At 34.3% G+C, this 13,914-nt stretch overlaps 1 protein-coding gene across 1 annotated transcript in view; it reads right to left on the minus strand.

The window, feature by feature from the left end:
• MMP16 (matrix metallopeptidase 16) overlaps positions 1 to 13,914 on the minus strand; it is a 305,212-nt gene that overhangs the window by 152,440 nt on the left and 138,858 nt on the right. The window contains exons 2-3 of the mRNA XM_047842792.1: positions 10,810 to 10,958; positions 494 to 616 (exon numbers count right to left, since the gene is read on the minus strand). Of these exons, the coding sequence (XP_047698748.1) occupies positions 494 to 616; positions 10,810 to 10,958 (272 nt within the window). The remainder of the gene's footprint in view (positions 1 to 493; positions 617 to 10,809; positions 10,959 to 13,914) is intronic.

Here is a 13,914-nt window from a genome sequence, read left to right on the forward strand (position 1 = left end):
GAAGACACTGGCATCCCTTCGGCGTCCTTCAGTAGAGACAAAACAAGAAATGATGATCCAACTGCACTGTTCCCAAAAAGATAGAAAGTAAAATGTTTGGACTGATACTAAAAGTTAACTAATAGAGTCAAAGACATTTTGCTTCAAAGACAATTATTTGTAAACTTTATTATTTGATTACTTTTTAGATTATGAATCCTTATTAAAGAATGTCAAGGTGTAAAATATTCATCTCAGAGTCGCTCAGGATTTGGTACTTTCAAGAAGCTTGAAGATATAGTTTACAAAAAAGATCTAGAATTTAAGAAATGTTTACAAGGACTCCAAATGGCCAATTTATTCTCTTCTTGATTGCAGGTCTCAGTTCCCTATGTCAACATCATATTCCTATATGTTACCATGTGGTCAATGTGCATAAGATGGCCAACAAAATGTCAAAATAAATGGTTGTGAAAAAATGGAAAAAACAGTAATTCCTCATTAGTTCTCATACCTGTAAGTGATGTGTTTGTGCTGCCACTTCTGTCCTGTTAATGCATATCGCTTTCGACGAATATTAAATTTGGAGCTACCTCTTGTCTGGTCAGGTACGCCACATCGAGGCTTCTTCATCCAGCTGCAAAAAGCAGGGTTTTCCAGTTAGTTACCAACTCTAATCATTCATTTCAAAAGGAAATCAGTTGGGAAGTTAACCAATGACAGTGATGATGAAAATGGGAAAACCTAAAGAAGAAAATTGTCAATTTTCATGCAGTTTGAACCCAAGTAGAAAGCATTATTTTTTCCCCTGAATGATCAAGAATCGTTGGTTTTGAACTCAGCTCTCTTAGATATTCTTTGTCTCTCTAATTTACTTTGAGCTTACTATAGACTGAAGTCCTCTTAAACTTCTAACTAGAATCTGTTTTTAACAAGATCTGTGATCTTGGGCAAGTCATTAATCCCTAGTCTCATTCATAGAATGAGACTTTAAAAAATAAATTTTCACTAAGGTGTCTTCCAACTTGAACATTCAACAACTTTTAAAATCTATTAAATAACCTTAAATTTCAGGATTCAAGAAGGTATATGCTATTCTCTGTTCTAGCTTACATAGAAGTAAACTGTTTAAATAACATTTGTGTTTCTCCAATTTTTCTTCTTTTTACTTTGCTCATTACCCCAATTTCTAAGCAACACCCATTTGCTTTAAATTAGTAATAACTAAATTCAATGATTAATTTTTTTTCTGGATATGAGGTTTAATATCACACAAATAAGGTTTAACATCATTATCTTAGGAAAATGGCATGCTTTTTGATTTACTAATTTTTTAACACTTATACAAGATACAGTTGTGTAACTTTTCTAAGAGTCTCTTTTTACCATTGTCCTGTTTTCTATGTAGTCTTGCTTCTTATCTAAAAAGAAAGATTATCATCATTTTAAGAAGTGTTTCTTTAGTGACTCAAAAAATGCCTTTACCATTCATTAACACATTTAATTTATCAATTGCAAAGCTAATGCAGAGTTCACGGTGCTACATGCTTCAGCAAGTAGAAATGAGAAAAGAATCAATTTTCGTTGTATTTCACCAAATACTTTATAATTTCTATACTCTTTAAATGGAAAATAATTGACTGTAGAGATGACTATCTAAAGATGTCCATTTGGGGAAAATGAAAGAATAGTTTACATGTTACATGGATAAATCAGCTAATCAGTGCTTATAATAATGACTTCATGCAACAATGAAATCATGACTTTTGCTTTTTAAGAAAGATGACAATTTTCCAGTAAGCACTGAAAAAAAGTTTCCCTCTCTCTCTCTTTTTTTTCCTAGTAATAATGTAGACATTGCAATTATCAGACTTAACAAATTCCATCCTAGTCTAAAATGCATTGTGGAGTTACTTCAGGAATCTCTCTTTCCCTTTATTAAAGTCTCCAAACTCCTAAGAGGTGATATGGCCCTTAGGGATCAAACTCTGTAGAGTTGAGAATGGAGATCTTCTATTTTTAAATAATATTCCCAGAGCATTCCTAAACCAGTTTTTTTGAGACATATTTCACTAGCCTGTAAAACACTCAAGGGCAGGGTATCTGTAAAATCCTGGCACCTGGTACAAACCCCGGAATATAAAAGATATTCAATGAATAAATGGATGGGGAAACTTTGTAATTTTTAATGAAAAATTATTAATTTTTAGTACATATTATAAGGCATAGATATAGATTTAACATGGAAATATTAAGCATTAATGGTGGGTTTATTATGATAAGTGGCTTTTATATATGAATATTTCATTAATTATACTCTCAGCAAAAATTATAATATTCCTAAGGCAGGTATTTATGCTTATTTCACTGAAAGTACTAACAAAATAAGCAATATATAATTATTAAATACGAGTAAATTTACCAAATGTGGGAAGTGGTTACATTTACATTTTGCTAAGAAAAATATTTAAGTTCTCACTCTGGGAAGAGAAATAATTTTGAAATGGATAAGGGGATAAAATCTCACAAAATGGTGCTACCTATTATCAGGATAAAATGTCAATGAGGATATATTGTTTAAAATTAATAATAAAATTAAAACATGAAGTTAACAATTGAAAAGAAAATTAAATTTACTGATATAAATTTCCATTTTAAGTTATTCATATGTTGGATCTAGTAAAATTTTTCTCAGTGAAGCATTACATCTTCCAAAGGATAGGGTTTTTATGGATGAGTATTAAATTTTTGTGCTGAAAGATATCTCTGCTGAATTCTTTATGTTTCTTAAGCCTTTGCCCATTAAATATATATTTTTTCTTATGTTCCAACTACTAGTTACATTTATTTACTCATTCCATCCTTATTCATTCATCTGATAATATTTTTCAGCTTTCACAACATGTTATGAGATATAAAGAAAAAGTGTGGCTGAAAAGATAAACAAGGCAAAACGCCCTTGTTGAGTTTACAGTCTATAGGAAGGACATCCATGATTAAAAAAAAATACTATATAATGGGTTAAGAGCTGTCACATCTCTTCCAAGATACCCTGTCATTATTTCTAATTTTACATATAATAAAAAATTACAATTTTCTTACCCCAGATCTGTACCAATTCCTCTGATGCCTTATTTCAGCCAAAAGTCTTAACCTCCTTCTAATGCCCAAGCTAATACCTAGGTAATATACACCACTGTTCTTTTCTCAGTCTCCTCTAATCAATCAGGAGGCTGTCTCTTTTGTTTCCAAATTTCTTTCTCTCTCGCTGTCTAAATGCTTTCCTTCTTGCTCCTAAAGATAAATCTTTCCAGAGCACAGATGTTTTCTCTACATGCTCTGGGCATGAAACGCTTATATGGAAAGAATCTGATTCAGGCCTACTTAGGGAGGACACACTGTCTCCCCACTTCCCAAGATCCATTCAGGTTACTAAAGAAGTAAACCTCTTTCTACCTTTCTGTGTAGTGACGTCTGTCTGGAATAACTTTTTCTCTCTTTTCACACTGAGAATCCTAAACATGCTTCATTATGCAACTCATATAGGTACAGTTTACCATCGCAACACAGCATGGATTATACTCTGTATTCTGATTTGTGTCTCTATTGTCCGCCGGCCTGAGTCAGGGCAGAGAGCCAGGTATGGGGCCAATACCCAGTAAAGTCTCCAATAAGGAACATGAAGCAAATAGATTGAGTCTGCATATCTTTTTTGCACATGGTGATCTCCCTACTATCCAGGTTGCTTGAAGACTTTGTAACTCTTTCCAGGTCTGTGCCTTGAGCAAATGCTTACTGCATGGACATTGTGTACATACTTTTATATAAAACCAAATCATAAAGTAGATAACTTAAGTGTAAGAAATAAACATAAGAACAGGAATGATCTAATACCAATCAGTAATTTAATGCAAAGAAGTCCTAATAAAGGTTGGTCAGGTTGAGAACACTGTATGTTAACTTCATCAATATTTGTATCCAAATATTCTAGCAAAGAGATTGGCAGGTATTATATATTAAAATTTGTAAAATCCCCCAAATATGATTGAAGCACATCAAGCCACTGAATAAGACACACAGTATCTCAGCTAAATCGGTCTTCAGGTTTCTTATGTGACTCCAAACATTTAAATTATTCTTTAATCTCATAAGCAGTCAGGTTCTTTCTACTACAATTTTTAAAGTTCTTTGTGGATAAAAATAACGATTAACATTTAACAGTACTCACCAAGAAATTAAATGTCTAATACTAATGGTAAAATTGGCATGTTAATATTGTTATTCAGGTCGAGACTGGCACTGGGATTTATTTTTATATATCATGTACCAAGTGTTAGTTGCATTCATATATGAATTTGATAAACCCCATAATAACATGAGAATGCAAAACTCTAAACATACAAGTAGAATGGATTGGATTGATAGTTTCACGTAAGGTAACAGCTATATCACAAGAAAGAAACATGGGTTGAAGAGAGCCTATGTGTATGCAAACACACGTGCACGCTATTTTCAAACAGTGCTTTTTTTGGTGAAAGTGCCATTGCTAAAACATACTTATTTTTTCTGTGTGTCAACACACAGCTCATACACATGTGCTTCATTACTGACTCATTTGCTAAAAATTTTAAGTTGGTATTCCAAAGCAAAGACATGAGAATGGGTACTGGAGGAGAGAGGGAGCCACAAGAAAGTTATTTGGCACTTACAAGGTGTAAATAATAGTACCTCCTCAGTTTTCATAAATATAATATTGATTTTCAGTATTGATTTAATTGTTTAGAACCGAGAACATTTTTCAATTAGTTGCATAGATCATTAATGGCTTTATTTAAATTAGCTTAACTTAAAAATGAAAAATATCTAAAATCAGTGCTTTTGAAAGGAGTTATAGGGGCGCCTGGGTGGCTCAGTGGGTTGAGCACCTGACTCTTGATTTCAGCTCAGGTCATGATCCCAGGGTCATGGGAATGAGCCCTGTGTCGGGCTCTGCAGCTGGGCATGGGGCCTGCTTAAGACTGTCTTCTCTCTCTTTCCCTCTGCCCCTCTCCCCTGCTTGCTGTCTCTCTCAAAGAAAGAAAGAAAGAAAGAAAGAAAGAAAGAAAGAAAGAAAGAAAGAAAAGAAAAAAGAGAAAGAAAAGAAAAGAAAAGAAAAGAAAAGAAAAGAAAAGAAAAGAAAAAAGAGAAGAAGGAGCTATATTGTAAAAGTGAGGAGCAGAGATCCTAGAGCTAGACTGCTACGGTTCCTACCTTACCTCCACCAACTCACCTGCCCCGTGACATTGGTCAGACTACTGTTTCTATTTCTCCACTTCATCATCTACAAACTGGAAATGATAATATTATTGAGTAAAGGTGAGGATTAAATTAGTTAAATCATGTAAAACACTTAGAACAGTGCCTGGCAAATAGTAACTGCTATGATTATTAACTTATAATAATTATTATTTTACAAATATCAGGAAGTGGCTGTACTCGTAGAAGCAACAGCAGTAGCAGTCAACTGATATCAACATGTTTCAGTTCGCCTTAACCTATGTGTTAACATACTTTGTTATTCAAAACAGGGATATCCTGGTGTTTTGATAATACAGATACCAACAGATACTTTATTTTATGAAAATAAAGTAGCCACAAACTTCTAAACAAATTTGCAGTAATAAGAGTCACTATATATGAGACAGTGTTCACTGCTTCACTGGTTTCAGTAATTTTTTTTCAATGAGTTGGGTATTCAAGTCACCCACATGACTTGAATATATAGGGCCACCCACATGACTCTAAATGATGCCTTCAAGTTTAATCCACACAACTGGTGGCCCTGTAGTGGGGCTGCAGGAAGATGGCACTTCAATAAAATACATACAATTGGAATGGTGTCCCTTGGAATAGGGATTTGTACCACACAGTGACTGTGCACACACATTTACTCTTACCATGAGAAGAGAAGCCACTCACAAAATTATATTCTGTGACTTACGAATTAGTAACGTAAGAACAAGGTTCATCCGCATCATATAGTTAACAGTTTTCGGTTCCAGGCTTTTCCATGTTCGAATGAAAGGTAAGAGTAGTATCTACTATTTATGGTTGTCCTCAAAGATCATTTTACATATTTTTAAATACGCTTATTTTTATTAGTTTATTTATTTTAAAAAAAAGTGTTTTTAATGCTTATTTATTTTTGAGAGAGAGCGACAGAGAGTGAACAGGGAAGGGGCAGAGAGCAAGGGAGACACAGACTCCAAAACAGGTTCCAGGCTCTGAGCTGTCAGCACAGAGCCCGACGCAGGGTTTGAACTCAGAACTGAGATCATGACCTGAGCCGAAGTCAGGAACTTAATCAGACTGAGACACCCAGACGCCCCTTATTTTTATTACTTTAAAATTCCTTAGCTTTTGTTTGTCCTCATACAACCAAGTCCAGGAATTGTGAAGATTTTTTTAAAAGTAAATTAACTTAGGGTTCAAAATGTAGGTATGCTGATTTAGCTACCAACTATCCTTAGGGAGTTACCAAAAAAGGGATTGGTCCATCTTATAAAGTTATACTGATTGAGTACCATTGTTATATTCAGAAATAAAGAAAAAGAAATTTAATTACTGATGAACCTATCTTGTACATGTAGATTGAAAGGGAGTCTTAACTTGATAATTTAGAGAAATGAGTAAAAATCATGAAACATATTGAAAATTAAGCCCCAAAGCTTATGGTTCTTGATATATCTAAATAAACATTTCAATTCTTAAATTAGGAGAATTCAAATACCACTGTAGTTTCATAAAAATTATTTGAAAAAAGCTACATATTCAGTCTTAAATTCATTTTAATTAAGATGCCTTTCTTTGCATGATTTAAATAAATTAGAATTACTCAGATCATCTAATATTTATGTATTCATGTATATATGTATATATATATGTGTGTGTGTGTTCATATATGTGTGTATATATGTGTATGCATATATGTGGAGAGAAATAAAAAAGGTCACCTTAAAATCATACTTCATTAAGCATACTTCAATGCATGATACTGTGCACATATAAAGATGAATTAAAATTTTAAAAATACCTACCATTAATATTGTAAAAACACATTAGACTCATTTTCATTATTGCCTTGCTAGCTTTTTCTTTCCTTGCTTAATATAATCTTTTTTTACGCATAACATAAATTGCTTCACTTATTAAGGAATTTAAGTGAGTTTGTTTACAAAAATTAGCTAAGCAACCCAAAATATAAAAGAACCATTGCAACATACGATTATGAGCTCATTTTGGGGTGGGGGAGTAAGTATTCATTACTATCTCTCCAACACCAACGACAACTAACATAAAAGCAATATGCCATTTAGGTAATACTTAAATCTGTTGCTTAAAAATGGTTAATTCCTTCAACATAATATAGGGATTACCACAATTGTATCTTTACTTTTAATTAACCATGAATTCTAGATTGAATACACCAAATGATGTCTGACAAAGGAGGACATAATTATTTAATTTAAAACAATTGATCTTGACAAGAGCCTAAAATTAGATAAAAGTTTATAGCATCTGAAAACGAATCCTAAGACATTATTTTAATACTGAGGAGTAATTTTAGGTCTATAATTGTAGTCCATATTTTACGTAATAAGGTTTAGATAAAAATTCATACTTTATAATTTGACCATGTAAAATAACAGAGTACAATTTCAGCATGGATTGTTATTACACATTCATTTGAGATTACAGAAGCACGGACAATTGCTTAAGTAGCATGATTATAGGGTTTATACTTACAAAAATAGTACATTATTTGAGCTGAGTACCCTGAGCAACAACATGTCACGAGTGGAGATACATCAGTGGAAAAAAACCAGACAGGAGGCCAATGAAGCCACAGGGTTTCTAGTCTGAGTGACAATGAAAGTGCCATAAAGGACAAAAGAAGCATGGCAGTCTAGGAAGGGACGATGATGAGGGTTTAACGAGGCTTTAGTGGACTCACCTAGGAATAACACTCTATGTAAAGGAAAAGATGCAGTTCCGATTCAAAAAAAAGAAGAAAAAACTAAATTAGAACAAAGTTTGGTTAAAGAAAACAGACCAAAACACTGGTTGTGTTTAAGTTAAGGGTTACCTATAGAGTTGATATTTTCTCTACAATGCTATAATTCACAGAAATGCTACTGTAACTCCTACACATTGACACAATTATTTCTCCTGGTCTGGAATTTAAGCCACTGTGTGGCAGAAAAAGACGACTGTCCTTCTCTCCACCCTTGCATTTTGCGTTGTCCTGCCAAAGATCAACTGAAAACTGTTCAGATCCTTTTAACATAAGGGGCCAAAATAAATCCTGCACACATTCTTCTTCCATCATCTCCTGACAAAGACTTTTTTCCCAGCTATCTCAGGTTTGATTTAGGAAATCAAACCTATCTATCGTGAGTCCTTCCAATGACCAGCAGGAGCTCTCAAAACTCACAGGAAACACAGATGCCACCTTCCGCGGAACTCTGTTTTCTGAATTTTGTTTTATTTTATTAAAAAAAATTTTTAACGTTTATTATTTTTGAGAGACAGAGTGAGACAGAATGTGAGCAGGGAGGGGCAGAGAGAGAGAGGAAGACAGAGAATCCGAAGCAGGCTCCAGGCTCTGGGCTGTCAGCACAGAGCCCAATGCGGGGCTCACACCCACGAACCATGAGATCATGACCTGAACAGAAATCAAGAGTCAGACGCTTAACTGACAGAGCCACCCAGGTGCTCCTACTTTCTGAATTTTAATATCTAGTGGTAAGCAGAATCAAAGGAGTTTGTTTCCCAAGTTCTCAATTTATTGTTATTTTTTTAAAGTTTATTTATTTTGCGAGAGACAGAGTGCATACACATGCTAGCAGGAGAGGGGCAGAGAGAATCCCAAGCAGGCCCCAGGCCCAGCATGGACCCAAGAGGTGATCCATCTCACAACAGTGAGATCATGACCTGAGTGAAACCAAGAGTCTGAGGCTTAAATGACTGAACCACCCAGGTGTCCCATCAATTTATTGTGTTTTTAAAAACTGTGTCATCCATTCCAGGAAAGTGGATCAGAAGACAACAGCCCTGCGTGAGGGAGCAAAAAAGCTGTCCAGGGCACTTTGTAAAATGTTGGGATTAAAAGTATAATGTAAATGGAATTCTCTACTATACACAGCAATAAAATGCAGGATTTGCTGGTTTTGCTTATTAATATAATAGGCTATATTGAAAATTAATTTACAACTTTAATTAAAATTAATTTAAATCTGTATTTATTTAGGACACTATTAAGGGAGAATTGCAATGAACAGAGGGCAGCAGGTTCAAAATATCCAAGTCTATTCCCAATATTGATAGCAAGATTCTCATTCTTACAGAATGCACTACATTAATTCTTGGTTCTATTTTCCCAGATGTATACCAAAGTTAATATTTATGTATCTCTTAAAATGCTAGCAGAGGTAAGACATTTATTTTTCCAAACTGCTTTGACATTTAATCTTCAAGCCTTTTATTATGTGCTTTCCTGGTCTTGATGAAATAGAAATAGTATGACTAATATAATGATGTAAGTATTAGAAGGCCAAAATAATTTTTAAATCATATATTTAATTAGTTTAATATGTGAAAATTATACATACCTGAGCACAGACATTTCAGGTATTTAAGGTTTAAAAAGAAAAATAAATGTGTCATTTCTCAAGGTCCACAGCATGGAATAGTAGAAAGCCCTCCAACCAAACATTAAAAGGTCTGGATTCTGTAACTACTCTGGATTTCACCTAGCCTTTGACTTTCTGTTTCCTTATTTGAAAAAGTAGAGAGAGAAAAAAAATATATCCTTGTCTTCCCTACTGTGGAGGGCTGATGTATGATGATCATATTAAATGATGAAGTAGATTTACTTTGTGAGTATCAAGGACTCAATAAACACAAATGATTCTTCCATGCACTGAAAGAATTAATCACTTCCTCCTTTGCTGTCCAAAAAACAATAATGCTGTTTCATAATGTTACAGAACTCACAGTGTACCTGTGGTAAGATAATTTGTGGTTATGTCTAGCTACACAGTTAACCTGAAGTTCCTCTGAATAAGAGAGTCTGTCTTCTGAATCTCTATATGCCTCTTTCACCTATGAAATGCCCACTAATGAGTTATTGGTTGGATAAATAAATTAACAAATGACTGATGACTCAGTCAATAAAATAACAAATCCCATTAAGGAGTTAAAAACAAGCCATTTGCTAGTAAAAAACTGAAGGAAAAGACTTGCAGTAAACCTCTCCTTGATTTAACTCATGTAGAGAGAATTGCCACTGATAGGAAGCTAATAAACTGTTAACTGGTTCTCTGACACCCTTACCCCTCTTCCTCCAAAAAAGCCCTTATTTGTATTGTTTCCCATTTACCTTAGTGTCAATATTTCTACTTTGGTCAATTTCAAGCTACTGAGATGATGTTACTTAACAGGGAAGAGATGTGTACAATAAGTCCTCATCAACAGTACAAGCTGGTTCCAACACAATAGTGCCTGTAGCTCTTGTAATGGCTTCAACTGTACATTGACTTTGACTCTCATTGTTTTTTTACTTTCTTCCCCCCTATTTTGAAACTGTGTTGCAAAAGTCAGGCGAGTAAATTGGGCTTTGACAAACCTGACATCATAGGGGAGTAGAGTTAACACAGTTCAAATTCCAAGGAAAAGAGACATGAGACAAATTGCTACACTCGTGGTTGGTGGAATTCACTTAAACTTTATCCGACTACTTAGTTTGGCTCAAGGACCAAAAAAAGTGAGAGTGTGGATGCCATTACTTACTCAATTGTGTTTCTGTCCACTTTTCCTGTCATGTTAATGCCATAGAACTGCTGCATGGCAGCTAAGGCGGCCTGCATGGTCTCCGCAGAGCGCAGCACCGACATTCTGGGGTCAGTTGGTGGAAGGTAGCCGTACTTTTGTAACCAAACCTGCAACAACAAGTACAGTTCCTTTTAGATCAACTTCACAATGTAACAATATTTTATGGTAATTAAGTTATGTCCCTAGTGGATCCTTAAGCTTTATTTCCTCTACAAGGGCATATATTATTTAAGTGTTTCATCACTTTCTAACACATATTTTGTAGTTTGTTTTAATATACTTTCAGTGACTGTAATGGGTCTTTCTAACACATCTACAAAAAAATAATCATCTGTTTAAAGCTTATTGCTTATAAGGAACTATACTACACACTGGATAAAAAATAAGATCACCTCTGCCCTCTAGGAATTCAACTTCCCAAAATAAAGGATGATATTTTTTCAACAACATGACCCCAGTGAACATCTATGCTGGAAGGGTAAGTTAAAGTGCATATGTCACGTCTAAAATGTCACTTTTCTGAACAACTGACCAAGGACCACAGCCATCATGAGTAGCATCATCAATATAGACCATATTATTCTGTCAAGACATTTTGGGTATAAATTCATGCAACTGATCTATTCAATGTAGTCAGATGTCTTCAAGGGTAGGTAAATGTTTCTCATGTAAAGAATATTCTTTCCTTTATTTAAGGTGACTCACTTCAATCCAAATAATGTAAGTGACCAAAGGTCTCACATATAGATGAAGTCAGACCATCTGGTTTGGCCCTCTCTTTAAGGATCTCATGATTTTTATTCTCCTCTTCCCCAAAGAAGAGAGATTTGTGTGGCTACTGAGGGAAAGAGGCCAGAGTTGAGCTCATATCCCAATCGTGATTATAGTAACAAACAATTCAGTCATTTAAGGTTATATTTTAAAAATAACCTAAAACTTGAGGGATTTGGGGAAAAGTAATCTTTGCCAGAGAGAAGATGCTTTCTAGTTCTACAATTCTATGCATTCATTTTAAATGCACAATCATATGTTCAGTTCATATCCTATCCTTCTGTCCCTTATCTAAATCTTCCATGGGGCACTAAGATTTCTTGAAGTGCAGTGAACTGCCCGTCAGATTGAGAAAGGCCAAGTAATTCTGCCTGTGGCACAGAATAGAAGCTGTGCTATTTAATGGAAGGTATTCACCAGTATGTATTTCCCTCCCTACCTGGGTCTATTCATCATGCAAATGATGATCCTATAAAGCTACAGCTTTTCTCCAATACCTGATATACTTCCTTTATGACCTGACAACTAAACACAGGAGAGCTATTTTGTCAGTGAAAATAAACAGTAATTATATAAGTTAAATTTCACCAAAAGAAACTGATATTAAATATACCAAAGTCTCAGCATGTGAAACACAAGGTGGAATGTTTTAGTATTTCCAAGAAAAAGATCCCTCCAAAAGTTCAGTACTATAAGCACAATCCTTTCAAAATAAAATAAAACATTTATTCTAAACCTATTTAAGAGATTAACAATACATCACTGTCAGGAAGGTTTATTGTTGAAACTCCATCTAGTAAACTCATCTACCACATAGTGAAAACATGCCAAGACACTCCTCTCATCTAATCTGTAATGAATAGGCTTCCAGGGAAGACACATATATTCAGTTACCTAGTCAACAGTGTTGCAGTCTGAAATAGATTCCATTTTTTTTTTTCTGAATGAAGGAGACAAGATTTCACTGGCATTGTATTATTTACTAGAAAACTCAATACCTATTGTCACACAATTTCCCCCAAATTAGAAGATTTCATCTTGATTGTTAACAGTATACATGTACTAATATTCTGAAAATGAACTGCTTTTTTCCATAATACTTTGTTTGCATTTATTTCTTACTTGCTAGAAAGCTGACTTGTTGCTAGGTTACTCATGGGTGCTAAGCTACTGACAACCACATTTATGGCGATAGCAAAAAGAAAACTGTTAATAATAAACCCTATGATTTATATAGAAATAGAAAAACTATAAAAATATATAAATTTGAAATGGATAATGAGAAAAATATCATGTTATAAAAATACGTATTGATTTATGCCTTACCTCTCAAACAAATGAGTTAGAATAATAAAAAAAATTGTGACTTTTCTTCAAATTCTTTTATATTATGTCATTTATCACGAAAGTCAGTTTTTCTAAATGACTGAGAAGTGAATAATTCTTTTTAATTGTAAGATATCAGAAAATCTATGGGACCCACCATTTTATAGTCAAAGTTTATTTATTTTTTTTGTTTGATAACTCAATGTCATTGAGTTTACCATCATTAACAGCAATATACATGTATCATTTTCATTTGTTAATCAAGAAATCTTCTCTGACATCATCAAGAATTGACCAGGGGGTGCCTGGGTGGCTCAGTGGGTTAAGCGTTTGACTTTGGCTCAGGTCATGATTTCATTGTTCATGGGTTCGAGCCCTGAGTTGGCCTCTGTACTGACAGCTCAGAGCCTGGAGCCTGCTTCAGACTCTTTATCTCCCTCTCTCTCTGCCCCTCCCCCACTCATGCCATGTGTCTCTCTCTCTCTCTCTCTCTCTCTCTCTCTCTCTCTCTCTCTCTCAAAAATAATAGAAACATTAAATTTTTTTTTAATTGACCAGGAATAATTCTCAATGGAAACCTGCAATCCATCCTTCCACAAAACAGTGGAAAATCAAGCATATTGGTGTCATGTTAGAGTATGAAACCAGCAAGCCTTCAGTAGCATTTCTTATTAAAACTGCTGTGGACAATTTTACTCTAGGTGGATATAAAAAGCAAGTAATTATACCTACAATGACTTACAGTATTAATTTGATTCACAGTGTTTCTTTATGTTCATAATACTCAATATGGAAACTGCAGGTGAAAACAAATACTTGCTTAAATAATCTTTTAATCACGCAGAGTACAGTCTCTTGAGTTAGGTTTGGTCTTATACTATTTCCTTTAAGCTGTCCACAGAATTCTGAGGATCTGATCATGTTTGGTATGATAGAGAAAAAAATCTGTACCAAGTAAGATGCTAA

The sequence above is a fragment of the Prionailurus viverrinus genome, chromosome F2 (assembly GCF_022837055.1).
Source record: "Prionailurus viverrinus isolate Anna chromosome F2, UM_Priviv_1.0, whole genome shotgun sequence".
Taxonomy (NCBI): Eukaryota; Metazoa; Chordata; class Mammalia; order Carnivora; family Felidae; genus Prionailurus; species Prionailurus viverrinus.